The 24,578-nt window shown below is 55.1% G+C and overlaps 3 protein-coding genes across 3 annotated transcripts; 2 read left to right on the top strand and 1 right to left on the bottom strand.

Moving 5' to 3' along the window:
- The first annotated feature begins 289 nt into the window (after window positions 1–289).
- Window positions 290–8,660, top strand: PLA2G3 (phospholipase A2 group III). The gene is made up of 7 exons (XM_038575678.1): window positions 290–827; window positions 1,856–1,988; window positions 2,235–2,369; window positions 2,655–2,962; window positions 3,608–3,737; window positions 3,846–3,962; window positions 4,600–8,660. The coding sequence occupies exons 1-7, from the start codon at window positions 290–292 to the stop codon at window positions 4,775–4,777; spliced, it is 1,539 nt and encodes a 512-aa protein (XP_038431606.1). The 3' UTR covers window positions 4,778–8,660.
- Window positions 5,815–14,749, bottom strand: INPP5J (inositol polyphosphate-5-phosphatase J). The gene is made up of 13 exons (XM_038575677.1): window positions 14,445–14,749; window positions 11,667–12,829; window positions 11,188–11,304; window positions 10,954–11,062; window positions 10,635–10,751; window positions 10,145–10,320; window positions 9,593–9,704; window positions 9,344–9,453; window positions 9,014–9,197; window positions 7,260–7,397; window positions 7,009–7,086; window positions 6,779–6,883; window positions 5,815–6,581 (listed from the first exon to the last, which is right to left on the bottom strand). Exons 1-13 carry the CDS (start codon window positions 14,553–14,555, stop codon window positions 6,075–6,077), a joined length of 3,027 nt encoding a protein of 1,008 aa, XP_038431605.1. The 5' UTR covers window positions 14,556–14,749; the 3' UTR covers window positions 5,815–6,074.
- A 7,013-nt stretch (window positions 14,750–21,762) lies between these two features.
- SELENOM (selenoprotein M) lies at window positions 21,763–24,425 on the top strand. The gene is made up of 5 exons (NM_001115014.2): window positions 21,763–21,942; window positions 23,128–23,163; window positions 23,536–23,570; window positions 23,900–23,978; window positions 24,072–24,425. The coding sequence occupies exons 1-5, from the start codon at window positions 21,823–21,825 to the stop codon at window positions 24,228–24,230; spliced, it is 429 nt and encodes a 142-aa protein (NP_001108486.1). The 5' UTR covers window positions 21,763–21,822; the 3' UTR covers window positions 24,231–24,425.
- Window positions 24,426–24,578: the final 153 nt, after the last annotated feature.

The following is a 24,578-nucleotide window of genomic DNA, read 5'->3' as shown; positions in this document are numbered from 1 at the left end:
GAGAAAGGCGTGGTGAATGGGGGCGTGGGCCCTGGCAAGTGCACTCCTTGGCCAATCAGCAGCCTGCCCAGCCGGTGGATTGAGTTACAAGCCCGAGATCACCCCATACTCCAGCCTCCTTCCTACTCCTCCCAAAGCTCCATTCATTGGCCCCGCTGCACTGGGTCTGGAGGGCACTGCTTCCGCTCAATTGCTAAAGCTGCTGCTCAATTGCTAAAGCTGCTGCCTCGTGGGCTGCCAGGGGTAGGTGTCCTGGGGGCTTTGTCTGAGTCGGCTGATCCGGGACGTAATGGGGGTTCCAGTAGCGCTGTTAGGGATGCTGAGCTTCCTGGGAGTGGCTGTGGGGGGCTCCTCTGACCTTCTCTGGGACAGCACCTCTTGCCACCTGGCCAGGCCCATCCCTGGCAACTCCTTGGGGACTCTGAGCTTTCTGGGCAAGGATGCCCAGGGACTGGCCCTGTTCCACACTCACTGGGACAGGCAGGGGAGGCTGCAAGCGTGTAGCCGGCAAGATGAGCCAGAGCTCACCGCAGCCTTCAGTGCCCTCTGTGCTGGGGAGATCACCCGGGGCTCCTTCATCCACACCCCTGGACCCAAGCTGCAGAGAACCCTGGCCACGCTTCAGAGTCAGTGGGGGGCCTGCCGAGGGCCTGAAGAGCATCCAGCAGGGGCTAGGGAGAAGCGAGCAGCAGGGGCCAGGGACGAGAAAGCAGAACTGAGTGGAGCACCTGGCAGCATAGGACACCAGCGGGTGAAGAGAGGCTGGACCATTCCTGGCACGCTGTGGTGTGGAGTAGGGGATTCTGCTGGGAACTCCTCGGAGCTGGGTGAGCCATGGGAATGTGGACTGAGGGGCAGGGGAGGGAAGTGCAGGCTTTCAGCTCTACCCCCCACTCATTCAGGCTATAGCCCTTGGGGGAATCTAAGTTATTCAGACTTAACCACTCTGAATTTCAATGTCTTTATCTGTAAAATGGGGGTGACCATAAGTCTCATCATGGGTTGCTTAAATTAGGTCACAGATGGGAAATCTAATCAAAACCTTGGAATCCTCATTAATCACCCTCCCAGGGAAGGGTTGGACTGGACTGAGTCCAAGGTTGGGTGAGCCAAAACGCCATTACCCAAGAGGAGGCTTTATGATGACAGGATGCCCAGGGGAGTGGACGCCAAGGCCCAAAGGCCTGGGTTAGCAAATTCAAGCTGAACAAGTCACTTCCCCTCTCTGAACCTTGGTTTCCCTCACCTGTACCTGGAAGTGACATTTCCCTCACAGAACTGCTGTGAGCTTCGGTGTGGGAAGTGCCAGGCAATTGGGAAATGCTCAGTAAAAGGCACTACTGCTCAGTTGGTAACAAATTTGGATGACTTTTTTGCACTCCATACTGCTGTCTTTTTGCATGCATGTATATAGCGGGTTGGGGGAAGGCTTTGGCACCTGAGTTAGAGCAGATTGGCATCCTGGCAATGCCTCATCATGCCAGCGAGAAAGGTTGCACCCTGCCTCTTTGCCATTCCATGGCACACACATTCATAACTTTGGAGTTTTATTTGGGGCATGAGCTTGGGAGCTCTGGAGGCAGACTTCACTTCCCCTGAGGAAATCCCTTTCCTGGACAAGGGCTCCTGGGTGGGCTGCTTGGCATTTGCAGCTGCCCAATAAAGGCTGTGCCTGGTTGCTCTTTTCAAGCTTTGAAACTGAGAGTCCTCCAGAGGGAGAGTGGCCTGAGGCCACCCAGGGTGTCTGTGGCAGGGCTGGAGCAAGAACAAGGTCCCTGTTCCTGCACTGGGTAGGCATAGCCAGCGTGTGACACCCCCAACCCTGCTGAGCTGGGGCCCCCTCTGCTTCTTGCAGGGGTCTTCCAAGGTCCTGATCTCTGCTGCCGGGAACACGACCGCTGCCCACAGCACATCTCGCCCCTCCAGTACAACTATGGTATCCGAAACTACCGATTCCACACCATCTCCCACTGTGACTGTGATACGAGGTTGGCGGTGGGCAAAGAGGGCTGGGGGCTCAGGGGTGAGGTAGTTCCTGGGTGCAGAGGCTGGGATTCCAAAGAATCCTAAAGGATCAGCCAGCCAGACCCCACTGTGCAGGCTGGAAAACTGAGTCCTCGGAGAAGAAGAGATTCTTGGATCTCAAACCTCCTGTATGGCAGTGACTGGGTGGGCTTGGAGGAGGAGTTGGGTGGCCCCCTGGTCCAGGAACCTGAGTGCCAGCTCTTGGACAGGTTCCGGCAATGCCTGCAGAACCAGCAGGACTCCATCTCAGACATCATGGGAGTGGCCTTCTTCAACGTGCTGGAGATCCCCTGCTTCGTGCTGGAGGAGCAGGAGGCGTGTGTGGCGTGGTACTGGTGGGGAGGGTATGTGGCTGCCTCCTTCAATCCCCTGCCCAGTCAGAGGTGGAACCCAGGCTCCAAGCTGTGGGAGGGAGGCTTGTCTGTCCATCCTCTAGCAAATGATTCCTCATCCTCCCTGTCCTCTCCTCAGGGCAGGGCCCAGGATGCAGACCTTCCCTGGAGGCTCCACACAGCCCAGTGGGACAAGGGATGGGACTGTCAGAGCCTTGGTCTCCGTGGAGATGAACCTGAGGCTTCTGGGGAGAGGGGATTAGGAGTTACCAATTGCCACCAATTGTCACCTTGTAGGTGTAGAACGTATGGCTCCGTACCCCTTGCCCGCCTCCAGCCCAGGACCTTCTACAATGCCTCCTGGAGCTCCCTGGCCACCCCCCCAAGTCCCAGCCTCCAGAGCCCAGCCCCCAGCAAGCCTCGACAGAAGCAGCGTCCTCTGAAGCGGCCACCACAACGGAAAGGGTCTAAGCGTCCCAACAAAACCAACACTACAGCTCTCCAGGTCCCCGTGGCCTCCATCAAACCTGATATATCCCCCACAGCCTGGCTGGAGGTCACCCATCCAGGCCTCCAGGGGTCACAGAATGGCCTCAAACCTCAGGGTGAGCTCAGAACCTGATTTGGAGGGCTCTTGGTGTGGGAAGGTGTCCCTACTTCTGTTGCTTCCTTTCCTGTTCCAAACTCCTCCTGGGGTCTCCCAACCTCTCCCATCAAGTCATGCTGCAGCTAGAAGGATTTTCATAAACCCCAAACTTGACTATGTTAGTCCTCACTGAGCCTCCACCACGGCTCATGATGTCTCAATACCCAGGGGTGCTCAGGTGCTGGTTCTGCAGACCCTACTCCCCAGTTGAAACTCCAGTCTTACAAGTTTCATTTGGTTCCTCAAAAGCAGCTTGCTCTCACCTCTGGACCTTTGCACATGCTGTTCCTTCTGCCTGGAGCACTCTTCCGAGTTGTCTTCTCCTTGTCTCAACTTAGCAGTCTCTACCACCCAAAAGCATTTCCTGACCTACGCTCTGGGCTATCTGGGCTATATGGTGGCACTGGTCTGTGTATGTGGGTGTTTGTGTGTGTGTGTGTGATGTGTGCATCATTCTCAGGGCAGGAAGGGCATGAGAGAGAGGGATACTGTTTGTGTGGCTGAGGACACGAACCCATGTTTCTCCTAAATGGCAGTGGGCATCAGTGGGGCTTTCCTGGGGGACCGGGCTTCCCTCACTACTATGTCCCTCACCCTAATCCAGATGCCCGCCGGGCCTGCCGCAGCTTCCACCGCCTGGATCAGTGTGAACAGCAGATCGGGCCTCAGGAAACCAAATTCCAGCTACTCAATAGCGCCCATGAGCCCATCTTCCACTGCAACTGCACGCGTCGGTGAGGCCTGCTTGGGCCCTTGGGGGTGGGCAGCCTACTGCCAGTCACTGAAAGGGGGGCTCCGGGTGGCCAGACCCTGCCCTAGTCTAAGCCTGCCTCTGCCCTCAGTCTGGCACGTTTCCTGAGGCTCCACAGCCCGCCTGCGGGCACCAACATGCTTTGGGAGCTGCTAGGCATGACCTGCTTCGAGCTGGCCTCTCCACTGGACTGTGCTGAGGGCAAGGGGTAAGTAAGGGTAAGGCCAAGAGGGAGGGGGCATTTGGCCAGGGGGTGGGTCACCTGTCTTCCCTTTGTGTGCCAGGACCAGGGGATGGGGAAAGGGGTCAAGGCACCTCTGAGTTTCATCGTCACCATCACCCTACTCCCGGGTGCCCAGCTATGGCTCTGTGCTTGGTTCATATGGGTCCATGTTGACTCTGTCACTTCCTGTGGGACCTACAAGTTCAGTCACCTCTCCGTGCCTCCATTCTCTTTGTAAAAAGCTTGTGGAAGCCAAGGAAATGGTGTGTGTGACACATATAGCCCAAGGCCTGCCTGACACATAGTAAAAATGCTTACTTAACACTTACTCCTGAGCTAAAATCTCATTTCAGTTCGGATTCTCAGAGCAAAACCCTCATTACCTTCCCCATTTCATGGGTGAGGAAACCGAGGCCCAGCTTGGCCCAGGTGTCTACAGCCAGCTGGTAGCAGAACAGGGGCCTCTTGATGCCAGCCCAGGTTTCTCTTGCCCCCTTCGAGAAGTAACCCAGCTCTCCCTGGCCCCAGCCCTGCTTCTCTCTAGGCTCAATGCTCCTTTCTGCAGAGGAGGGCGGGATCCTTGGCAGCCTTAACCACCTGCCCCACTTTTCTCTGCCCACAGCTGTTCCAGAGACCCTAAAGCCATCAAGGTGTCAGCCCGACACTTGCGGCGACTTCAAAAGAGGCGGCTCCAGGTCTGGGGTGTGGGCACAGGTGAAGGGCAGGTGCGGCCTTCAGATCACACAAGAGCCCCCATATCGTTCTATGACCGCTGCCTGCAGCTGACCCAGGCAGCCTGAAGACCCAACTGGCAGCAGAAATCCTAGAACCACTGATCTCAGTTCCAGACTGGACCCTGCCCCCAGCTCTGCTTAGCCCTAGGGGGTCTTGGCTTCCTCTCCATATGTTAGACTGAAGCATGGCTTGGGCCCCTGTGGACAGCCAGGGGGCTGGATGAGGAGTGAAGGGGAGGCAAGGCTGAAATGCTGGACCATGTCTCCTGCTGTGCTGAGTGCTCTTGAGTTGGTGACACGACCCCTCTGTGCTTGGATGTGAGGTTCAGGAGGCTCATTCTGATGTCTTGGGCCTAGGCCTTGCCAGATGGGAATGGGGAAGGGGTAATTTATTACAGCAGCCTCAGGAGGTACCAAGATGAGGTACATTTATCTCCAGGTTGCAAAATTAATACAAAAATCTGTCCTGGGGAGCCCCAGCACCAACTTGCTAATGCCTGAGGCAGCAGGTAGGGAATGAGCTGTCACAGAAGTGCCTGTGTCTATATCCAGGAAAGGGGAGGGTGGCCAGAGGGGGCTTCCCAACTCTCCTTCTTGGGGGATCCCTTCTCTTAACAGCTATTGTGCTCTTCTTGGCACAGCCTTGGCCCATTTTTTCCTACTCTAAACCTAAATTCAAATCTCCTCTGTGTCCTTGAGTGAGGGACCTTCCCCACTCTGAGCCTTAGTCTCCTCCTCTGAAAAAGGGCCGTGTAATCAGAACCTACCTCATAGGATTGTTGAGGATTAAGTAAAATAATATATGGAGAGTGCTTAGCACCCTCCCTCTAATGTATTGATAGCCAAACTGTGGATAGGTGTGTGATTCTGATAGACTCACCTCCTGGAGGCCTCACTTTGCCCACCTGCAAAATAGGTCTAAGAATTGCACTGAACTCAGCACCACAACTCAGGGTTGTGATGCAGATTAAAAGAGATGGCATGTGTAATGCATACAGCTGGTGCCTGGTAATTGTCAGATCTATCATCCTCTTGCCTCTTTAGTCCCTTCTTCTGACAACCCCAACCCCCAGGCTGCTAACAAGTTAGGAAGGAGTCAGGAGTGATGTTGGAGAATTTAATTTCTAATTGATGACCTCCAGGATTGCCCCCCACCCCATCCCAGATGGGGGCCAACAGGGCTTTGCTGATTGTCACAGTTGAGGTGCCAGGACTCAGTTTGGGGGACCCCAGTTGGCCACCCCTGGCCAGGAGAGAGTGGCAGGTGTGGAGAAAGCTGGAGCAGCAGCAAGAAGGACATAGGTGGGTTTGCAGAAGATTGGGGCACAGTGGGGGCCACCTGGGCCCATCTGCCCACCTACCCTCATGGCCCCAGACCCCCTTCCTCCAGCCCCTGTCGGCCCTGAGGACTAGTAGACAGGCTACTAGGGGCTGGGGCCTCCCGATTAGGTCCCCAGGAGCCACCACCACCAGGGTCGACGGTTTCCAGTCGCAAGGCAGGCAGCAAGCCCAGGCTTCGAGGCACAGATGGTGGGAAGGCCCAGGGACCAGGCAGCCCAGAGGGCCCCTCCTCACTACTGCCCCGGCTGCCACCATCATTGCCCTTGTCAGGAGCCACCCGGGGCAGGCGGCGGCTCTGGGGTGAGGGGCTGCGGCTGGCACCACGGCGTTCACGGGATGAAGGCCGCAGGGCAAGGCCAGGGAAGCGGGCCAGGCCTGGGCTGCGGCTACGGTGTCTCTTGGACTTGCCAGGGCTGGGGCTGCGGGACTTGGGTGCAAGCAGCTCCAGGGTACTGTCATCTTCATCCTCTGAGCTGGCACTTGAGCTATCTGTGCTGCTGCTGGCCAACTCCGAGGTAGGCAGCGAGATCTGGGGGGAAGGCTGGTTACTGGGGTGCCCCACTCCCCGACTAGCCACTGAAGGCATCTTTGAACCACTCCAACCCTGCCCACTGACAGACCCAAGAAGGTCAGGTTACTTGTAGGAGATTATGGAGCAGAATGTAGAGGCTGTGACATTTGAAAAGGGTCTTTTAGCACCCCCGACCCCGCGATCTGACTACTCACCTGGAAGGGCTCAGTGACACCGATGAGGATGCTGTGTGTGTGGCTGTAATAGCCCAGTATGAAATCTCCATGGCCCTTGGGCAATGACTCCTCACTGAAGGTCACCTGATGGGCCCAGGGCATAGGCTCAGGTTAGGGTCAAGGAGGCAGCTTCAAGGACTGTCCAAGCCACGTCCCGAGACCCAAAGGCAACGGGGGACTCCTCCCACTCTCTGCTTCCCCTTCAGTACCTGGTAGATGTTCCCATCCACATCCTCGTGTTTGGCCCAGACATAAGCCACGTAGTCCTTGCAGTGGCGGAAACCTACCTGGGGTGAGAGGATTCAGGGTTGTGTCTCCTATCATGTGACTGCATCCCCCCCCCACCCCCCCCCGCCAGTGTAGGAGCAAACTCCAGAGAAGCCAGTGATCCCCCTGAGCGCCCGGCTGCTCCTCCAGGTCCTCCCTTCCCAGAGTCCCTGACCATCCCTGCCCTTCTCACCCGGTACAAGCCAATCCAGTCCCAGGAGCTGCGGGCGAACACAGTCTCGATGCGGTACCTCACCACGGCCTGCTCGGGCCGCACCCACTCATCAGCCACCTCCAGCCGCACTAGTGGCACGTCGTCCCTGTAAGCAAACTGCCCAGGGGCAGGGGCAACATCGGGGGACACCCTCTAAGTATCCTATACACCTAGGGCCCTTGGGCCTGAGTCAGCAAAGGGCCTTTGAAACCACCTTGCAGATTGAGAAACCAAGGCAGAACAGGTCTAGGGTAAATGCCAGGCTTCCCACATCCCACCTCAGGGCTCCTTACGCCCAGAGCCTCCTTGGGCAGTGAGAACACAGCCTGGAGGTGAATAGTGTAGCCCTGGTTCTGTCATTCCTCTGCTGCTGTCCCTCAGGGAAGGACCCAGATGGTGTGTCAGGCTCAAGCTTTTGTCTGCTCCTCTGTTCATTGGGTTTCAGGTTTCCCTCCCTCCTCAGGTTTTGAGCCAGGCTGTTCCAGAAGAAACCGGCACATCCTCTTCCTGTCCTGAGGCTCCTAACAGCAGGTGTGCCCGGTGGCCTCTTGGAAATGATCTCCAGAGCCTTGTCAGGTCAAGGTCACTAAGTCTCGTTTTGATTGTGTTGCTTTCATGAAGAGACTCAAGTTTTCTGAGACTCAGTTTCCCCTCAGTAAAACAAGGAGGAGAATTTGGTATCTCAGGGCCAAAAAGGCATTCAAAGGGGTGACAGCCAAAGGGCCTGGCATGTAGTAGGTGCTCGACAGTTTAACGTTCTGCAAGGGTCAGAGTCCTTGATAAGGAGGGAAGGTCAGGGTAGGTTACCCAAAAGGAGTGGTTCTCAAGGTGAGGCCCCTGACTGAGGGTTAAATCTCACACCCAAGTCTTTTACCAAAGGTCATGGAAGGCCAGACTTGGGCAGATTTCCATTCCCAACTGAGGATATTGGCCAATGTCCCACTGACTGACCACATGACAAAGTTACCAGCGAAAACATTCTCTGGGCTGCAGGGCTCTCTCTTATCAGATCAAGGGAATCAGAGAGCCCAGAGTTGGGTTTCAGGACTAGAAAGATGGGATCTACCTTCCCTCACTGCTGAGCATATGTGTGGCTTGGGGAACATGCCTACCCTACTGGGGGCCTCAGTTTTCCCTGAGAAAAACAGAGTGTTGGGCTACATAGTCTCTCAGGTCTGGTTCTGACATTCTAGCATTTCTGTTTTTTACTTTGCCAACCAGAGACCTCAACCTTAAACGCAATGCTAAATTACAGTAATCCCTTACAATTTAGCTTTGTATTTTTCATATCTCTACTCCTCCTCCCCATGACTACCTCATTCATGGTGCCTGGCACACAGCAAATGGTAAATAAATAATAAATAAATATGGGGTTTGAATGAATATTTTGATTTTTCTGGTCTTATTCTATACTATATAATGTGAATTTTAACAAATGTTGTCCTAATCCTTTCTCAGAAGAACAGAGCTAGGGATTTGTGGGGAAGGTATAGGACTCTGAAGACTAGCTTGGGTTCAAATCCTAATTCTTCTGTTCAGCAGCATGTGATGCTGTGTCTCTGAGCCTTGGTTTCTGCATCTGAAAATAGAGATCATAACCCACCCCTACTCTGCTACAATGAATGGATGCTGCTGAGGGCAGGCTTTGCCCCCATCAAGGGGTTACTGGTGGGCCATGGGATGCTGAGCTGAATCTGGGGACGTCATGACAGGAGGATGAGGCTGGGACTCACCTGCAGGACAAACTGGGCGGCCACGGGCTTATGGTCACTGACAGTGTATTCCATGTGGCTGCGGTAGCTGTGCTGGGTCACCTGGAGCCGATGGCTTTCCCGTCCTGAGGGGCTGGGACCCACTCCTGGAGCCTTGACCTTCCACAGGATACGGTCTGTCCAGGCTGGCTTCCGCTTCTTGGCACTGAAGTGGGCAGGGGTGACCCAAGTTTCAGGGGCTAGGGTTTGAGGCACAGCCCCCAGCTTTGCTTCTTGCCAATCCTCTTCCCTTTCTTCCCTATCCAGAAGACTTCAGCCCATGTGTCCACCTCATCCCAGTGCTGAGCTTACCTGGTGTCATATTTGTTAGTACCCACATCAAATTTGAAGGTGGGCGCAAAGTTGAGGGGCCCCTCCTGGAAGCCCTTCAGGATGGGCCAGGTGCTCTTGGCCATGTTGAGCTGTGAAGGTCCAAAAGGGTAGAATTGGACAATGGCTTGGACAGGGCAAGTGAAGGGAAGAGCCAGAGCCTAGTATACAAAGGTGTGCTGGTCATGCTCCGTGTGCTTGGTGTTTAGGGTGCGGGCTGGGATTCTGCACCTGGTCCTTCTCCCAGAGCTGGTGGAGCTGGTCGCTGTCAATGGCAAACTTGACGAAGTGCAGGTCATAGCTCTCGATGCGGAAGTTGAGGTCCCCAAACCAGAACACGAGGCTGTTCCGGGGTGGGAGTCATCAAGGTCCACGGGATGAAAGCCCAACCCAGATCCTTCACCTCTACCTAACCAACAGCACTGGATGACCCTAGTAATGACGCAATGGGTGGAGTGGGTGGCAGCAGATTCTCCGCCTGCCAAAGAACAGCAGGGGCATAAATCTAGAATAATGTTAGGTTGGACCCTGAGCAAGGCCCTGCCCCTCAACAAACTCCACCCCGCAGGCTCTGGCCCCATCAAACTTAAATTCGTGTTCCTAGATGAAGTTTGAGGGTACCCGTCATAGGATCATAGGATCTGCCTCTCCCCACAAGGCCCACCCAGGCTGGTACAGGTTCCTGTGGTCAAGTATTTGGGACTCCGCTCTCTGAGGCCTACCTCTCCTTCACTAGCCTCCCCCCCACCCCCACGCTCAATTTGGCCCGGCCACAGCCCATACTCATGATCCAGGATGCCGTGTGCCCCAGGCCCCGGGAACTGCTGGAGGCTAAGGATGGTCTGGAAGTTGTCCTTGCGCTGCTCTGCTTTGTCCATGTGTGCAGGCAAGTGGCAGTTCAAGAAGCAGAGCATGTGCCCGAAGGCGGCCAGTCGCACACTCACTCCACCCTTGTTGCCCTTGGGAGACAAAGTTGGTCGAGAGTCAAGGGTGGGGCCTCGGCAAGTAGGTGAGGCACTGGGCGGGGCATCGAGAGGGGCGAGGCCAGCCCGCAGGTGGACAAGGCTTAGAGCAGGTGGGTTCTAGGAGGGGAGCACTGGATGGGGCAGGGACAGGAAGGGGGCTTGGTCTAGAAAATGGTGTGGGGTGTGGGGCGGCATTGGGGAGAGGAAGGCCTCAGAGTCGGGGGTGGAGACGGAGAGGGGACCTTGCCAGTGTGTGGGGGACCAGAGGACTAATCTATAGACCCCTCTGGGGCTGCTCCCATGCTCACCCAATAGCCACCCAGGCCAGTGCGCGTGCAGTCCGTCTGCACGTCCCTCAGGAAGGGCAGATGGTAGTACTTGGCGAACAGCAGCAGGATGACGCCCTGCATCCGCACGGTGCTCACCTGCGGCAGGAGGTGACCTGGTTGAGAGCTGGACACAACCCCCCCTCCCTCCGCCCCGCTGTGCGCTTTCCCCCAGTCTTTCAGAACTCCCATTTCGCAGACCTGGCCACAGAGGCCCAGCAGGCCCCACAGTGAGTCAAGGCAGAGCTAGGGCCAGGGATCCAGGGGTCTCCACCCTTCCGGGGGCTGAGGGAGACGTTACCAGCACGAAGTTGAAGGGTGCCAGTGCGTCCATGAAGAGCTCGCTCCACTGGTCTGTGAAGAGCGCGTCCTTGAGCCGCTTGTTGATCATGGAGTTGACTTCCTGCAATCTGGGAGTCGAGGTGGGGGTGAAGCGGCTGTCAGGTTGGGGGTGCCCTAGAAGCCCCTCCCGTGGGCAAGGGTCTGGGAGGCACAAGGGGTTCCTGAGCAGGGTCCACATGCCCGGCCCCCTCACCCTATGGCAATCATGTCTGCCCCATCACTGTCATCGCCACTGCTGCCCAGGTGGAGGAGGGATGTGACGTCATCAGGGGGCATGGCAGTGCCCACGTTCCATGTGACCACAGTGATCCTGGGGGGGGTAGAGAAGGGGTTACCACTGGGCACCACTCCCTCATCCTTGGCCTCCCTCCCACAAGGATCTTTCTGGGGGAAATAAACTGAGGCAGGTGTGGGTGTAAGCTCTCAGGAGAAGGACAGTGGGCCCAGCCAATATTCCTCCTACCAGACTCTCCCAGGGGAAAGCCATTGAGGCAGAGGTGGGCAAGTCCCTTAGGAGGAGATGTTGTCTCCTGAGGGTTCCAGAGTAGGCCCAGTACCTCCCAAAGAATCCTCCTCAGGGAAGTAAACTGGGGCAGTGTAGGGTAAGCCACCCTGGAAGGACGGCTAACTTCACAGCTCAAGCCCCACTTTCTTGAGAGAAGGCCCCCTCACCAGAAGCCAGGGTCGCTCTTGCAGGTAGGCTGAGCTGACCAAGAGGATGATGAGGTGGAGGTAGAAGGGGAGGTGGTGACTGGAGCTGGAGTTTCTCGATGCTGAAGGCTGGGGCTCAAGTGCCCACTATGCCCCACACCCTGGCTGCCAGGCCTGGGGAGGGCTGTCTCAGGGGCCGGGGGGACACAGGGGGAGCGGTTGGGGGAGCGACTGGGGGAACGGCTGGGAGACCGGGGTGGCTTGGGTAGAGGTGGGGGCACAGTCTGGGCTGAGGAGGACCCTGGCCGGAAGGTGGGGGACAGAAGTCCTGGGGAACGGGTGGCAGGCTCTGGAGGGCCCTGGCCCACATCCAGGGGTAGCGTCTGGGGTGGCCGGGGCAGGACAGGATCCTCAGGGCTGCTACGGGGGGCCTCAGGCCGGGCTCTGAATGAGGGGGAGATCCGGGGGTCTGGGGGGCTTTGGATCAAGGATGTGGAGCCTGTGGGACCAGAGGCCGGAGCTGAAGGCTGCAGATGCGCTTCAGAAGAGGGGAGAGGTTTAGGAGCTGGGGCAGCCTTCTGTTTAGCTGGCGTCTGTCCCACAGAGGTCGAGGCTGAGGTCACAGAAGCTGGAGCCAGGGCCTGTTCTTGAGAGGACGACAAGACTGGACTGGGCACTGGGGAAGAGTTGGAGGGGGGCTGTGAGTGTTGCTCCTCAGATGCCAGGGCCAGGCTCAGGCCTGAGGCAGCCAGTGCTGGCTTGGGTCCCACGGAGGCAGGTGGCACCTGCTTCTGGTCCCTGGATGTTGGAGACAGCCTGGGCCGCAGGGTGGCTGGGGGAGGCCTCGGCCCCGCTGAGGCAGATATCACTAGCTGCCCCAGGGATGTCGGAGCCAGGACCGAGCCTGAGGTCACCGCAGGAGGCTTTGGCCCAGCCGAGGCAGACACGACTAACTGGCCCACAGATGTTGGAGCCAGGCTGGAGCTGCGGCGGGCAGGAGCTGTCTTCTGTCCTCCGGGGGTAGACAGCGGAGCCAGGATGGGTCGGGGAGATGCCAGAGCCAACCTGGGCCCCTCTGTGGAAGGTGGCACAGCCGCTCGCGGCCCCACAGCTGCTAGGGCCAATCTCGGTTCTGAGGGTGCCGGGGCTGCATTCTTCGATGGGAGTTGAAAACTTGAGTCCACCTGGAAGAAGACCAGTCAAAGACTCAGGGTAACCCTAACCAGGGGCTCGGGCCCCGGCTTCCATGGAGACCCCAGCATACTCTGGCACATCTTTGCAAGGAAGTTCTTCCTAATTTCTCACTTCAATCCATTCTGTTGCAAATCAGCTTCTCTTTTGGAGGAAACAGGAGACAGAACCTTATCTCCCTCTCTCAAGTCTGACACCTCTCACAGATGGGGAAACTAAGACCCCCAACTCAAATGAGGCAGCGTGTGAGCCAAACCCGAGGTTTCTTCCCTTGCCTTCCTGGCTGACTGATGCCCACTCCCTGGTCGCGCTGGAGGGCTGGGTGTCTGGAGTCAGGTTCTCTGGGCAGCTCTCCCTGCATTCCCTCCTGCTCCCCTGGCTAAGGGCTACCGACCTAACACCCCGGATCTGCCCTCTCTGGACACCTTGGGTCTAGCCTATTAAATTTCCCTCCTTTCCTCCATAGTTCCTCCAGGAACCCTCAGCTTTGTCCCTGTCAAGGATCCCAAACTCCTTGGCCACAGTCCTCCCTGTCCTCCTCACCCATTCCCAGAGTTCCATATAGAAGCAAGAGCCTAGGGCTAAGACTAGCCATGTCAATTCTAAGCCCAGCTCTCTGTCACCTTAGACAAGCACCTCTCTGCCCAGGGGCTCAGTTTTCATCTGTAAAATGATGGAATCCTGAGAAGCCTTGGTCTCATATTCTGTGCGTTTATGAGCCGAACATTTTCTAGGATTCCATTTGAACCCCATGGAATAGTCTGTCCTCATCAAGTGTGATTCTAACATTCTGTGTAAGTCCAGGATCCTGGCAGATCCTGGCACTGCACTTCTCTGTGCCCAATTGTCCCCTCTCCCCTGTGTCCCTCACCTTTGAGGACAGACAAGCAGGTATCCTCTTTTTGTCCGGCAGGTGGAGTGGGGGCAGGTGGAGTGGGGGAACGTGAGGCCCTGCAGGGACCTCCTCTCTCTTTCCCATCTGTCCTCTGTTTCTGATGCCCCTATCTCCAGAAGACGGGATAAAATGTCCTTTGCCAGGGAGGGCAGAAGGTTTACACTCGCCCTGAGGTGGCCCCATCCTTGCCTCCAGACATGCAGCTCTGTCTGTGTCCCGTGTCCTTCTCGGTTCAGAGAATCTGAAACTCTGCCTCCACCTTCCTCCCCAAACTTAGCTCTTTGAGACTGCATTTTAGGCTTCCTCCTCGGCTCCAAGTGTCCCCCCAACCACCACACCACCTCCAGCACTAGCAACTTAGACATCCCAGATGTCACCATTTTAGTTTTCAGGAACAAGCCTCCTCATTTTGCATTGGTTCAGAGAGGACAAGCAACTTGCCCAAGGTCACACAGCAAAGCTGGAGCACAGCTGGATCCCCTGACACCCAGTCCAGGGCTCGCTGGGGGCTCCCGGAGATGGCGAACTCCATCTCTCTCTGGGTGTCCCATCACTGCCCCCTCAGCCCCCAGAGTGCCCTGTTTGCCTAGCCCCTGCTCGGTGGGTAGAGGAGAGTGCCAGCCCCTCAGCCAGGGGCACCAGGGTGCCTGCCGTGTGTGGGGGTGTGTGGGACCAAGGATCAGGGATGGGGTGCTAGGTTTTAGGGGTCTTACCTTGGAGGGTGCCCCAGTTTGGGAAACCCCATGGGGCACAGGCACGGGCAGGGGACCTAGGCCAGCCCGGGTCCCTGGCCTCCTACTGCCACTGCTGCTCTGGCCCTCCATGTCTGCAGCCCCTAGCAGCCCGGGCTCCCTCGGGCTCCGGCTCTAGCTCCTCCGCTCCCGGGAACCAGTGATGTCATCAGCCGTTTCAACCTGCTGAGAATTTAAAGACACAGGCACCTACTTGCCAGCCTAGAGGTGGCCAAGGCAAGGTGGCCTGCACTCTGGGAGCCCTTCAGGCTGACTGCTGAGGCTGAAATGGCCGTGGGGCAGGGTGGAGAGTGTGCCCATTGGCCTGGCTTGGGGCCCGACCAGCAACATGGAGGAGGCTGGCTGTCTGTCCCCACCTTCCTGCCAGTAGGCCTGGTGGGTTCTCACTCAAGGGTGGGGTATTGACACACCTGACAGGTAAGGTAGAGACAGGTAGCTCGGAGGTCAGCACCCTCTCCAAGGCCACAGAGACACCTAAGTCCCTGCCATGATCCTGGGAGCTTGACTCCCTGCCAGCCCAGGGCTTGCTTTGCCCTCACCTTTGCCCCATTTCTGGGCCTTGGTGCCAGCCCCCCTGCCTGCTCTATCCTTCCCATCGGAGAACCAGACACTCAGGCTCCAACTGCTGGAGCCTCAGCACCGCCCCTGCTATTTTACACACACCTGGCCATCTGCCCTGGATGTCTCCACAGCCCAGCCCCTCTCACCTTTCCTCTTTCCAGTATGCACTGGATGTGGTTTGCTAGAGGGACTCGCTCAAGGTCACCCAGCAAGGTGGGGAGATCTTAAGAGCTACAGTGAGGGGAGCTTTCTCAGTAACCCAAGACCCATGGGAGCCAATTGGGGTGTCTAGGGGAAGGGAACTAAGGTGGAGAAAGGCCCAGCAGTAGAGGAATAGACTGGCAGGAAGGTCAAAAACAGGCCTGGGAAACTTCAATGGCCAGGACCCAGCACAGGGTCCAGGGAAATGTTTGCTGAATGAACGGATGACTCAGTCAGGGAGTAAGGAAAGTGAATGAGTGACAGGGCTCAGATGTGGCCAGGGATGGCTGTGGGCCCTCTGCTTCTGCTTTCTTCTCTCTCTTACTCTTATCTGCTAAGAGATCCTGATTTCTCCAGAATTGCTGGATTGCTTTGAGAGGAATGATCACACTTAGTTTAGCCAGGAAATGTCCAGAGTTTTGTACCCAGGGCTCTTGGGTGGTCCACAGTCACTTCTGTATCCTCATGGGCCTGTGTTGTCCCCTGTATGAAAATTGCATGGACAGATGCCTCATCCCCTTCTCCTGGATGGGCTTCCTACCTTTGCTTGACTATCTCTGGTTCTAGTCTGTGTTCCCTGGCCAGTGACTCTGTGAGGTTGGAATTTGTAGGGGCAGAGACCCAGGCCATCTTAGGGCTCTGGAGTAGGAAGGATTTGGGGTGATGAAGGATGGTGGAAGTGATGAGTGGTTACAGGGGAGGTGATTATAGTGGAGATAACGACCTATGTAATTATGATCATGGAAATGGAGGAGTGACACTGATGATGGAGGTGGTGGTGATGGTTCAGATAAATGGAGGTAGTGGAGGTGATGACAAAATTACAGATATTGGGGATGGTCGAGATAGCAGAATGAAGGGATGGTGGTAATGGTGATGAAGGTGATAGTAACGGAGGAGGAGAGATGGGGGTGGGGGAGCAGCAGGGATATTATGTTGATGGTGGAAGAGATGGTGGTGGAGCTGTAGGTGAACGTGGGGATGGTGGTGACAGAGGAGGTAAGAGTGGACATGGTGGTGGCACTCAGGTCCCCAGAGAGAGAAGGAAAATTTGGACTCACCCTCCCCAGTCCTCTGACTCCTATTACGTAGATGAGAAACTCCCCTGAGTACTAGCCTCTAATGCAATCCTGGAAGTTAGTTGGGGGAGCACAGATCCCAGTTCCTAGGGTCTGTTGTAGGGTTCAGCCATCCAGAGCTCAGACAGGGGCATGCTGTCCTTTGGAAGCCAGGCAAATGTCATGCAAATGAGTGTGCAGAGGGTTCCTGCACACTGCTGGCAGCGCAGGATTTCCCATCATCTTCCCTCCCTGAAGTCAGATCCCATGGGACAGTCCCCCCAAGAGTACTTTGTTTCTGGCCCTGCCACTGACTTACATGGGGAGGTCACTCAGATTCCTGATTTGTGTAAGGAAGATAAAAACAGTAGATACCCCCTAAGGTTGCTGTGAAGGTTCAACAAGATGACATATATGAAGTGTTTAGCACAGAGCCTGGCACAAGCAAGCTCTCGGTGAGGGCAGCTGCTCTGGAGTTACCGTCACCAGTGCCATCAGCATCATCATCTGCTCCAACCTGCCCATTTGGTGGATGCTGAAACTGAGGCCCAGTGTTAGTTTCGTTCCTTGAGGGGAAGGGACAGGGGCTCTGAGACCCAGACATGGCTTTGCCAGGGGAAGGGGGTGGAGGGCGGACCCTGGCTGAGAAGGGAGCAGGGTAAGAGCTATATTTGAGCTCCTGGTGTGATGACTAAGGAGGTTGATAACAGGCTCTGGGGCTCTGGGTGGCAGGCTGGGGGCAGCTGCCAGGGAGAACCGCCCCCCTGGAGACGGCTGTCTCCAAAGGCCCCTCCTGCTTCCCTCCTTTCCCTCACTCCAGGGAGTAAGGGGGTGGTGTACTGAGGCAGAAGGTACATCTGGTCCAACCCCCCTCTTGGAAACTCTTAGTACTACCCTTCAGGCTGTTTAGGTCAGGAATAGGAAAGGAGGGAGCTGATGATTGACAAATTATCTTACTTACTCTCCATAGTAACCCTGGGAGGTTGGTAAGAAATCCCCATTCGATGGAGGAAGAAACTGAGCTTTAGGGATTACACAGCCAGTAGGGGACAGAGCATGGGGTTCCCAAGGAGACAGTGGATAATTCTCCCCCATAGAAGTGACCATTGAACTCCTCCGAAGGAGAGTCAGTGTTGCCAAATTGGAAAAAAGAGGAGAGGGAGAGAGAGGGAGAGAGAAATGCCCTGGGCATCAGAGGGAGGAGCAGGGGCAAAAGAATGGAATCCAGGCTGTGGCTGATGCAGAATCTGGGTATGTGTCCTCATGTCCTTTGGCTCAGAGTAAATTCATCATAAACAGGGAAGAGAGAGAGACTTCTCTTTCCTCCTCCTCCTCTTCCTTGAGCCATCTCCTGGGGGCACCTGAGAATAATAATGGTACAGAAGGGTCTGTCCTCCTTCCTTTGGCTCCCTGATCAACCTGGCCCAGGCCCACTGTGAAGGAGGTCACACTGGGGCCTCTAGCTGATAAATCTCTTGAGATGTAGAGTGTGCCACAGGGTACTGTAGGGAGGTAGAAGAGGTAAGCATTCAGGAGGGCTTCCCTGAGGCGGAAGCATTCAGGGCACAGAGGAACATTTCTCCTCCCTTCACTCCAGGGTTCCTTATTGATACTGAGTACCACATGTTATGTCGTTGTCTCCTCATTTTCCCCCTCTGGGGCAGGTGTCATCCTCACCTCCCATCCTGCCCTGCAGGAAATGGGTTCAAAGAGGAGTGACTTTCCCAAGGTCACACAGCTGGAGCTGAGCTCAGACATCCCTCCTCCCTCTCGACAGCTCCCCCTCCTCCCAGGCAGCCCAGCACCCGCTGTCAGCTGCTCTGAAGTGAGCAGCTATTTTTATTCTGGTGCGAGGGGATCTTGGGCAGCAGAGCCATGTAGGTTAGAAGGCTCTAGGACACCGGCTTCAGCAGGAAAGAGGAGGCTTAGTGCAAGAATGGAAGCTTGCCTGGGGGCTCTCATTTCCTGCCTACCAACCTGCCCTGTATGTATCATGTATCCAGAAATTGCTTTTCTGGAGCTCAGAACACAGCATAGCACCAGATTAAACCCTGGCCCTGATCCCAGATCCAATTTGAGCCCTAATTTTGGTGTTAACTGAGCCCTGATCTCATGCCAAGATTGACCCTATACTATACCCTCACTGTAGCCTTAGATGGAGCCCTGAATCTACCCATGGACTGAGCCTGATCCAAGCCTGACTATGGCTGATCCCAACTTGAGACCTTGATTCTGGACCCAGATTGAGCCCTGATGCTCATCTAAGACTGAGCCATAGTCATAGACTGAATTCTAACCCCAGTCCAGACTAACGCTTGATTTTAGACTGAACCCCAACCCCAGGTCTAGAGAACTCCAAGTTTAGTCATTAACTAAATCCTGAAACTGGTGGCAGATTGGGCTATGATTTTGGTCACAGACTGAGGTCCAAGCCCAATTATTGACTGAGCCCTGATCTGACTCCAGCTCCAGACTCGGTTCTAAATCTGGCTTTAAGCCAAGGACTGACCCTGACCCTGAGCCTGACCCCATTACAGACTAAACCCCAAACATAGCCCCATCTGAGGAAGCCTGCTAGCCTAGATTATAAAATGCCACATAAGGGCATGGATTACAAGCAAAGATCTGTTCTGGGACATCCTCAGCCTCCCATGGGAGCTGATGCCAGAATGTTCCCGGTACTGTTGTGGCCAGTGTCTCTACCACTGGTTCCACTGGCTGGCTAGTCAACCCTCAGCAGCCCGGGCTGTGGCCCCTCTAGGCCACAGCATCTAGGTTAATGCAATGAGAGTGGTTTGGTGGCATCTGTCCAGTGAACAACGTGGGCCCGTGAGGCACTGAGGTTTGGCTCTGTCAGCAGGAAAGCCACAGGCTCCATGGGGCCTCTGGCTTCAGCCACTCTGAGGCTCTTGCTGGGGTATGGGCTAAGGTTGAGGGAATCCATGACATTTGTCCCATTATTTTTGTAAACAAGGTTTACTGTTTGTATTTAGGTAGTACGTAGTTATTTTAGAAAATACAGAAAAAAATATAAAGGAGAAAAAATTCACCCTATAATTTTGTCTACCAAGAGATGACCATTTTTACTTCTTGAGTTGTTTCCTTCCAGATTTTATTTGGTCTAGGCAGATATATCTATATCTTTATAGTTTATAAAATTGGTTGGCTACTCTGTTGATGCTACAACATCTGTTGCAGCCCATATCCTTGATAGGCTTCTGGAATGACTCCCAACTGGTTAAACCAATGAGCAATTTCCATTCCCCTAGTCACATGATTGGATAATGGATTGACTAGTGAGATACACAGAGACTTTTGCAAAAGAAATCTTGCTTTCTTTCCTGAGAAGGTTACCAAAAAAGATCATTTCCCCTTCACTAGATATAAATGATGAAGTCTGTGGTCCTTGTTACTATTGACAGCCATCTTGACACGGTGTAGGTAATTGGCCTCATGACAAGCTGTCACTATGGAAGGCAGAATGGAGAGAGATCAGGTCTTGGTGCCTTTATCAACTAGATCAAGCCTCACCTGAAACCCTTTTGCTGACTTTTTTGTTGTTTGAGCCAACAGATTTTCTTTATTGTTTAAGCCAGTTTAACTTTGGGTTTCTGTGATTTGCAGCCCAGAACATCAGAACTCCCAAACAGCTATTACTGTTTTACAGCTTACATTTTTTTTCAATACCATAACCATGAACATTCTCCATGTTGTTCAACCCTATGCTGCATCGTTTAAAACAATTGCATGATTTTCTATCCTAGGGCGGTACCATCATTTATTTAACTAATTCCCTGAGGTGACATACTTAGGTTGTGTCTCCAGTTTCACCATTATAAACAGTGGAGTTTTTTTTTTTTTAAAGATTTATTTATTTATTCATGATAGACAGAGGCAGAAACACAGTAGGAGGGAGAAGCAGGCTCCATGCCAGGAGCCCGATGCGGGACTTGATTCCGGGTCTCTAGGATCAGGTCCTGGGCCAAAGGCAGGTGCCAAACCGCTGAGCCACCCAGGGATCCCTGTTTTTTTTTTTTTTTTTTTTTTTAATACATATGTCAATAGTCTGGACAAAACCAGTTATATTTACAGTACCCTAATGTAGTTACAGAAAATGGGTATTAAATAACAACTCTGGGCACCTGGGTGGCTCAGTGGCTGAGTGTCTCTGCCTTTGGCTCAGGTTGTGATCCTAGGATCCTGGGATCGAGTCCAGCATCAGGTTTCGTGCAGAGAGCCTGCTTCTCTCCCTCTGTCTGTGTCTCTGCCTCTCTGCCTCTGTCTCTCATAAATAAATAAATAAATAAATAAATAAATAAAATCTTGAAAAAATAAACAACTCTAAGCCCATTATTATTATACCTTTACAATCAAGTCAATGAATGTGAGGTAGCAGGATATAAGCAAAGAGCTCTGTGCAAACCTGACTTAATCCATTAGGCTTAGTGTTGAGGTCCCATGATAACTTTTAGAGGTTCTGAACATGCTTTAATATTAATTTCTTTTAAAATTGAAAGAAAACCCCCAAACATATAATAATGAATCCAGCCAGGATTATATTCACTTAAAAAAAATTAAAGCAGTTGTAAAATGCAATTTTTAATACATATGTTTGTTTAATAGGGAGAAAAGGCCCAGGAGGGCAAAAATGCCTAAGAGTCCATTAAAACTGTAATGCAGCTTTGGCTCGATGTGGAGAGGGATTCTGATTCCCAGTCCAGATTCAACAACAAAGAGCACTGTGATCAATTTGCCGTACCTGCCCCAGGCTTAAAGAGGGGAGGTGGCGTCCTTATCTAGCCATCTTTGGTTTGATGAGATGAGCACAGGGATGTTTCAGGTTCAGTTCCCACGTCCACAACGTCTACCTTTCTGAGCCTGTTTCTCAACTTGCAAAAGGGAGTTCACGGGGCCTCTATGAGGTAAGAAATGAAATCCTGAAAGCTAACCGTGCCCAGTACTGTTCCAAAGGGCTTTAGGTGTATTAACCCTCTTATTCTCCCAGCCCCTACAGAGTACGTAATATTCCACATTCCTCCGTAATGTGTGTTCCAGGGATTTGAAACCCAGATCGGAATTTCAACCAAGCAAAGAAAAGGCACAAACAAGAATTATCCGAGCCTCAGTTTCCTCTTCAAGCCTCGCGGTCGGCCCAGGCACTCCGGTGTCCGTCCGCATCCCTCCCGCGCCCCCTACCGGCGCGAGTGGGCACCACCTGGCCGCATCCCGCCACAGCGGCCGCGCTCCCGTCCGCAGGAGGAGCGCGGACACTCTTTCGGGGCTAGAAAAATAAAGGCCTCGGGGCCAGAGAAGATCTTGAGCCGGAGAAGGTTCCGAACCTCTCCGGAAGAGAGCTGAAGGCCCCAGCGCCGGCCCTGGGCGGACACCGACCTCGAGGGGCGTGGGCCCCGGCGGGGCGGGGCGGGGCGGGGCGGGGCGGGGCCAGCCGTGGACCCAGACGTGGCGCAGCGGCCAGGCGGCTCGCCTCCTGCTCCCCGATCGTCTGCGCCTCGGTCCCGATGCGCCTCCCGCTGCCTCCGCCGCCCCTGCTGCTGCTCCTCGCGGCACTCGCGGCCGCCGTCACCACCTTTCGGCCCGACTGGAACCGTCTGCACGGCCTGGCCCGCGCTCGGGTAGAGGTGAGTGCGCTGGTCCCTGGCTCAGGGACCCCTGCCCCAACCCTGTGGCCTCTTAGCTTTGGCATCACCGCTCACTTTGGCCCCGGGACCCTCCCGACTCCCACGTCCTTCTCGGGGCCGGGACCATCCCTCCCGCTCCCCAACCTCAGTACGCCCCAGCACCCACCGTGGAAGCCCGAGACACCACCGCTCTTGCGGCCTGGAAGCCTGAACTCCTCCCTAGTTTCCCATCCGGCTGGACAGCGGGCCCCCCAGACACGCTGGCCCTGTCCTTTAACTCTACTCCTGGCCTAAGACTCTTCCAAACCTGCCCCCTGGAGCCTAACTTTACATCCTCCCATCACTTCACTTTTTCCTGGAATTCCTCCCCCACCCCAGTTCCGGTTGGTCTCTCCCTTGCGGTCGGAGGGAAGACTTTCTGGGCGCTTGCCCCACCATGCAAAAGCCAACTGCATTACTAACACTCGCAGCAGGTCCCCATCCTCCTCTGTGGGAAAGTTACCCGTCAGAGTTCTCGTTTGGTTGTGTGACTTGAATCATCACAGATCCTCTATGGGCCTTAGTTTTGTCTGCCTGAAGGACGGGGAGGAGGCGAGGAGGACGAGAATAGGTGGCCCTGGAGTCTGGACTTCTGCTGGGAGGTGCCCTTCCCCTCTGGGAATGCCGGGTTGGGCCCACACACCCTCCCATGTTGGGGAAGCCACCAGATGGAGGCCCAGCTCTGCATGGGGCTAGGTAGGGACCAGATGGCAGGTATCTAACAGGGTCTCCACGGGCAATTATGAGCTGTTCTCTTCTGGCCTGCCTCCACCTTGAGGTTCTAGGGGCCAAAGTTCAGGCCCAGATCCCTACTGCCTGAGAGAAGTAGAATAATCATTTTTTTTGGGGGGGGGCATTGGGAGTAAGTCAACAGTCAGTAAGGTAGGCAGGCAAGAGCCCCAAGGCTGGTAAGTGCCTTTTAGGTCTTGCTCCTCTTTTCCCTGATCTCTGTAGGCCTCAGTTTTCCTATCTGTACAGAGTTCCCCCTTCTGCTCATAAGGGACCTCCATCTCCACACCTTGGGGACTGCTGTTCCAGGGGTAATTCACAGCCCCACCAAACTCTGGGAGGAGGGTGAAGTGGTCTTGAGAGTGTGGTTGGGCAGGTATGAAGGACTCCTGACCTACCCAATTTGTCCCCCTCCAGACCTGTGGGGGATGACAGCTGAATCGCCTAAAGGAGGTAAGTTTTGTATTGTTGTTTTTTTGGTTTTTTTAAAAGAGGGAGGTTGAGGGTAGGGGTGGGCAGAAGGAGAGGGGGAGAGAGTCTCAAGCAGGCTCCACACCCCGCTTAAAGCCTGACTCCAGGCTTGATCTCACAACCCTGAGATCATGACTTGATCCGACATCAAGAGTTGCTTAACAGACTGAGTGACCCAAGCACCTCTGAAGGAGGTAAGTTTGAAGGGGTCTCCAGCTCTGTCCCCACTGAGCCTCTTGGAGGATGAGTAACAGAGTCCTACAGACTCTGTCAAGAGTGTGCGGCCTCAGCAGGCTTCAGTTTCTCGTTGGTATCTGGAGGGAGTTGGGGTCTGATGCTCTGGTTCTTCCCCAGGTGAAGGCCTTTGTCACCCAGGACATCCCTTTATAGTATCCTTTTTCTGTTCTAGGGGAGGAAGAAGGGGTGGGGGATCTGGGAAAATCTCCTTCCACTTAACTTCACAGATAGAGATGACACATGGTTTTCATCTGACAAGTGGAACTGATTGATAGTGACCGTCCAGAGAATTCGTAGGTGGTAGGCATGAGAGATTGACTAGTGATGACTGCCACAGACACAGGAACTCCAACTTCCTCGAGTGTAAATGGGGATCCCTGCCCTACCTGGGCAAAAGGGGCGGTGCTGCTCACCTGCTGTACATAGGTGGGAGACCCCGCCTGCCTCAGGCCACCACTATCCACCTTAACAACAACTCCAGTCACAACCTGGTAATGAAACACCTCCCAGGGGCTGACCCAGAGCTCGTCCTCCTGGGCCACCACTACGAAGAACTGGAGGTGAGGCCTCGGAAGCCAGGCCGGGGTGGGGGCGGGGGGCGGGAGGGGGGCGAGGCGAGGCGGGGCGCGCTGACCCCACCCCTCCTGCTTCAGCGAATCCCACTCAGCGAAATGACCCGGGAGGAGATCAATGAGCTGGTGCAGGAGCTCGGCTTCTACCGCAAGGCGGCGCCCGACGAAGCTGTTCCCCCCGAGTACCTGCGGGCGCCCGCCAGGCCCGCAGAAGGCGCTCCGGACCGCGCTGATCTTTAAGGTCCGGGGACGCGGGCCCGCCTCCTCCTCCCCTGAGCCCTGGGGACAGAATGAAGCGCTCAGCGTCCCGGGAGCGTCTCCCTCGCTGAGGGCCGATGCCTCGTCCCAGAGCCGGCAGAGATGGAGGTGGGGGTTCTTCCTAACCCCCCTTTCTCCCATACCCAGCTCGATTAAATAAATCCTCTTCCGCCTTAACTGAGACTCGACTCCGTCCTTGCTGCGGGAGGGTGGGGAACAGGAGCCCCCCCCCCCATATGCCCGAGAGACCAGCATCCCCAAGTGCTTAGCCGCTGGAGTGGGTATTTTTGCACACCTTGCCAAGCTGCCCCCCCCCCCCATTCGACACCC

Source organism: Canis lupus, chromosome 26 (assembly GCF_011100685.1).
Source record: "Canis lupus familiaris isolate Mischka breed German Shepherd chromosome 26, alternate assembly UU_Cfam_GSD_1.0, whole genome shotgun sequence".
Lineage (NCBI taxonomy): Eukaryota > Metazoa > Chordata > Mammalia > Carnivora > Canidae > Canis > Canis lupus.
Note: the sequence above shows the minus strand (reverse complement) of the source record. Positions and strands in the feature narration are given on the sequence as shown.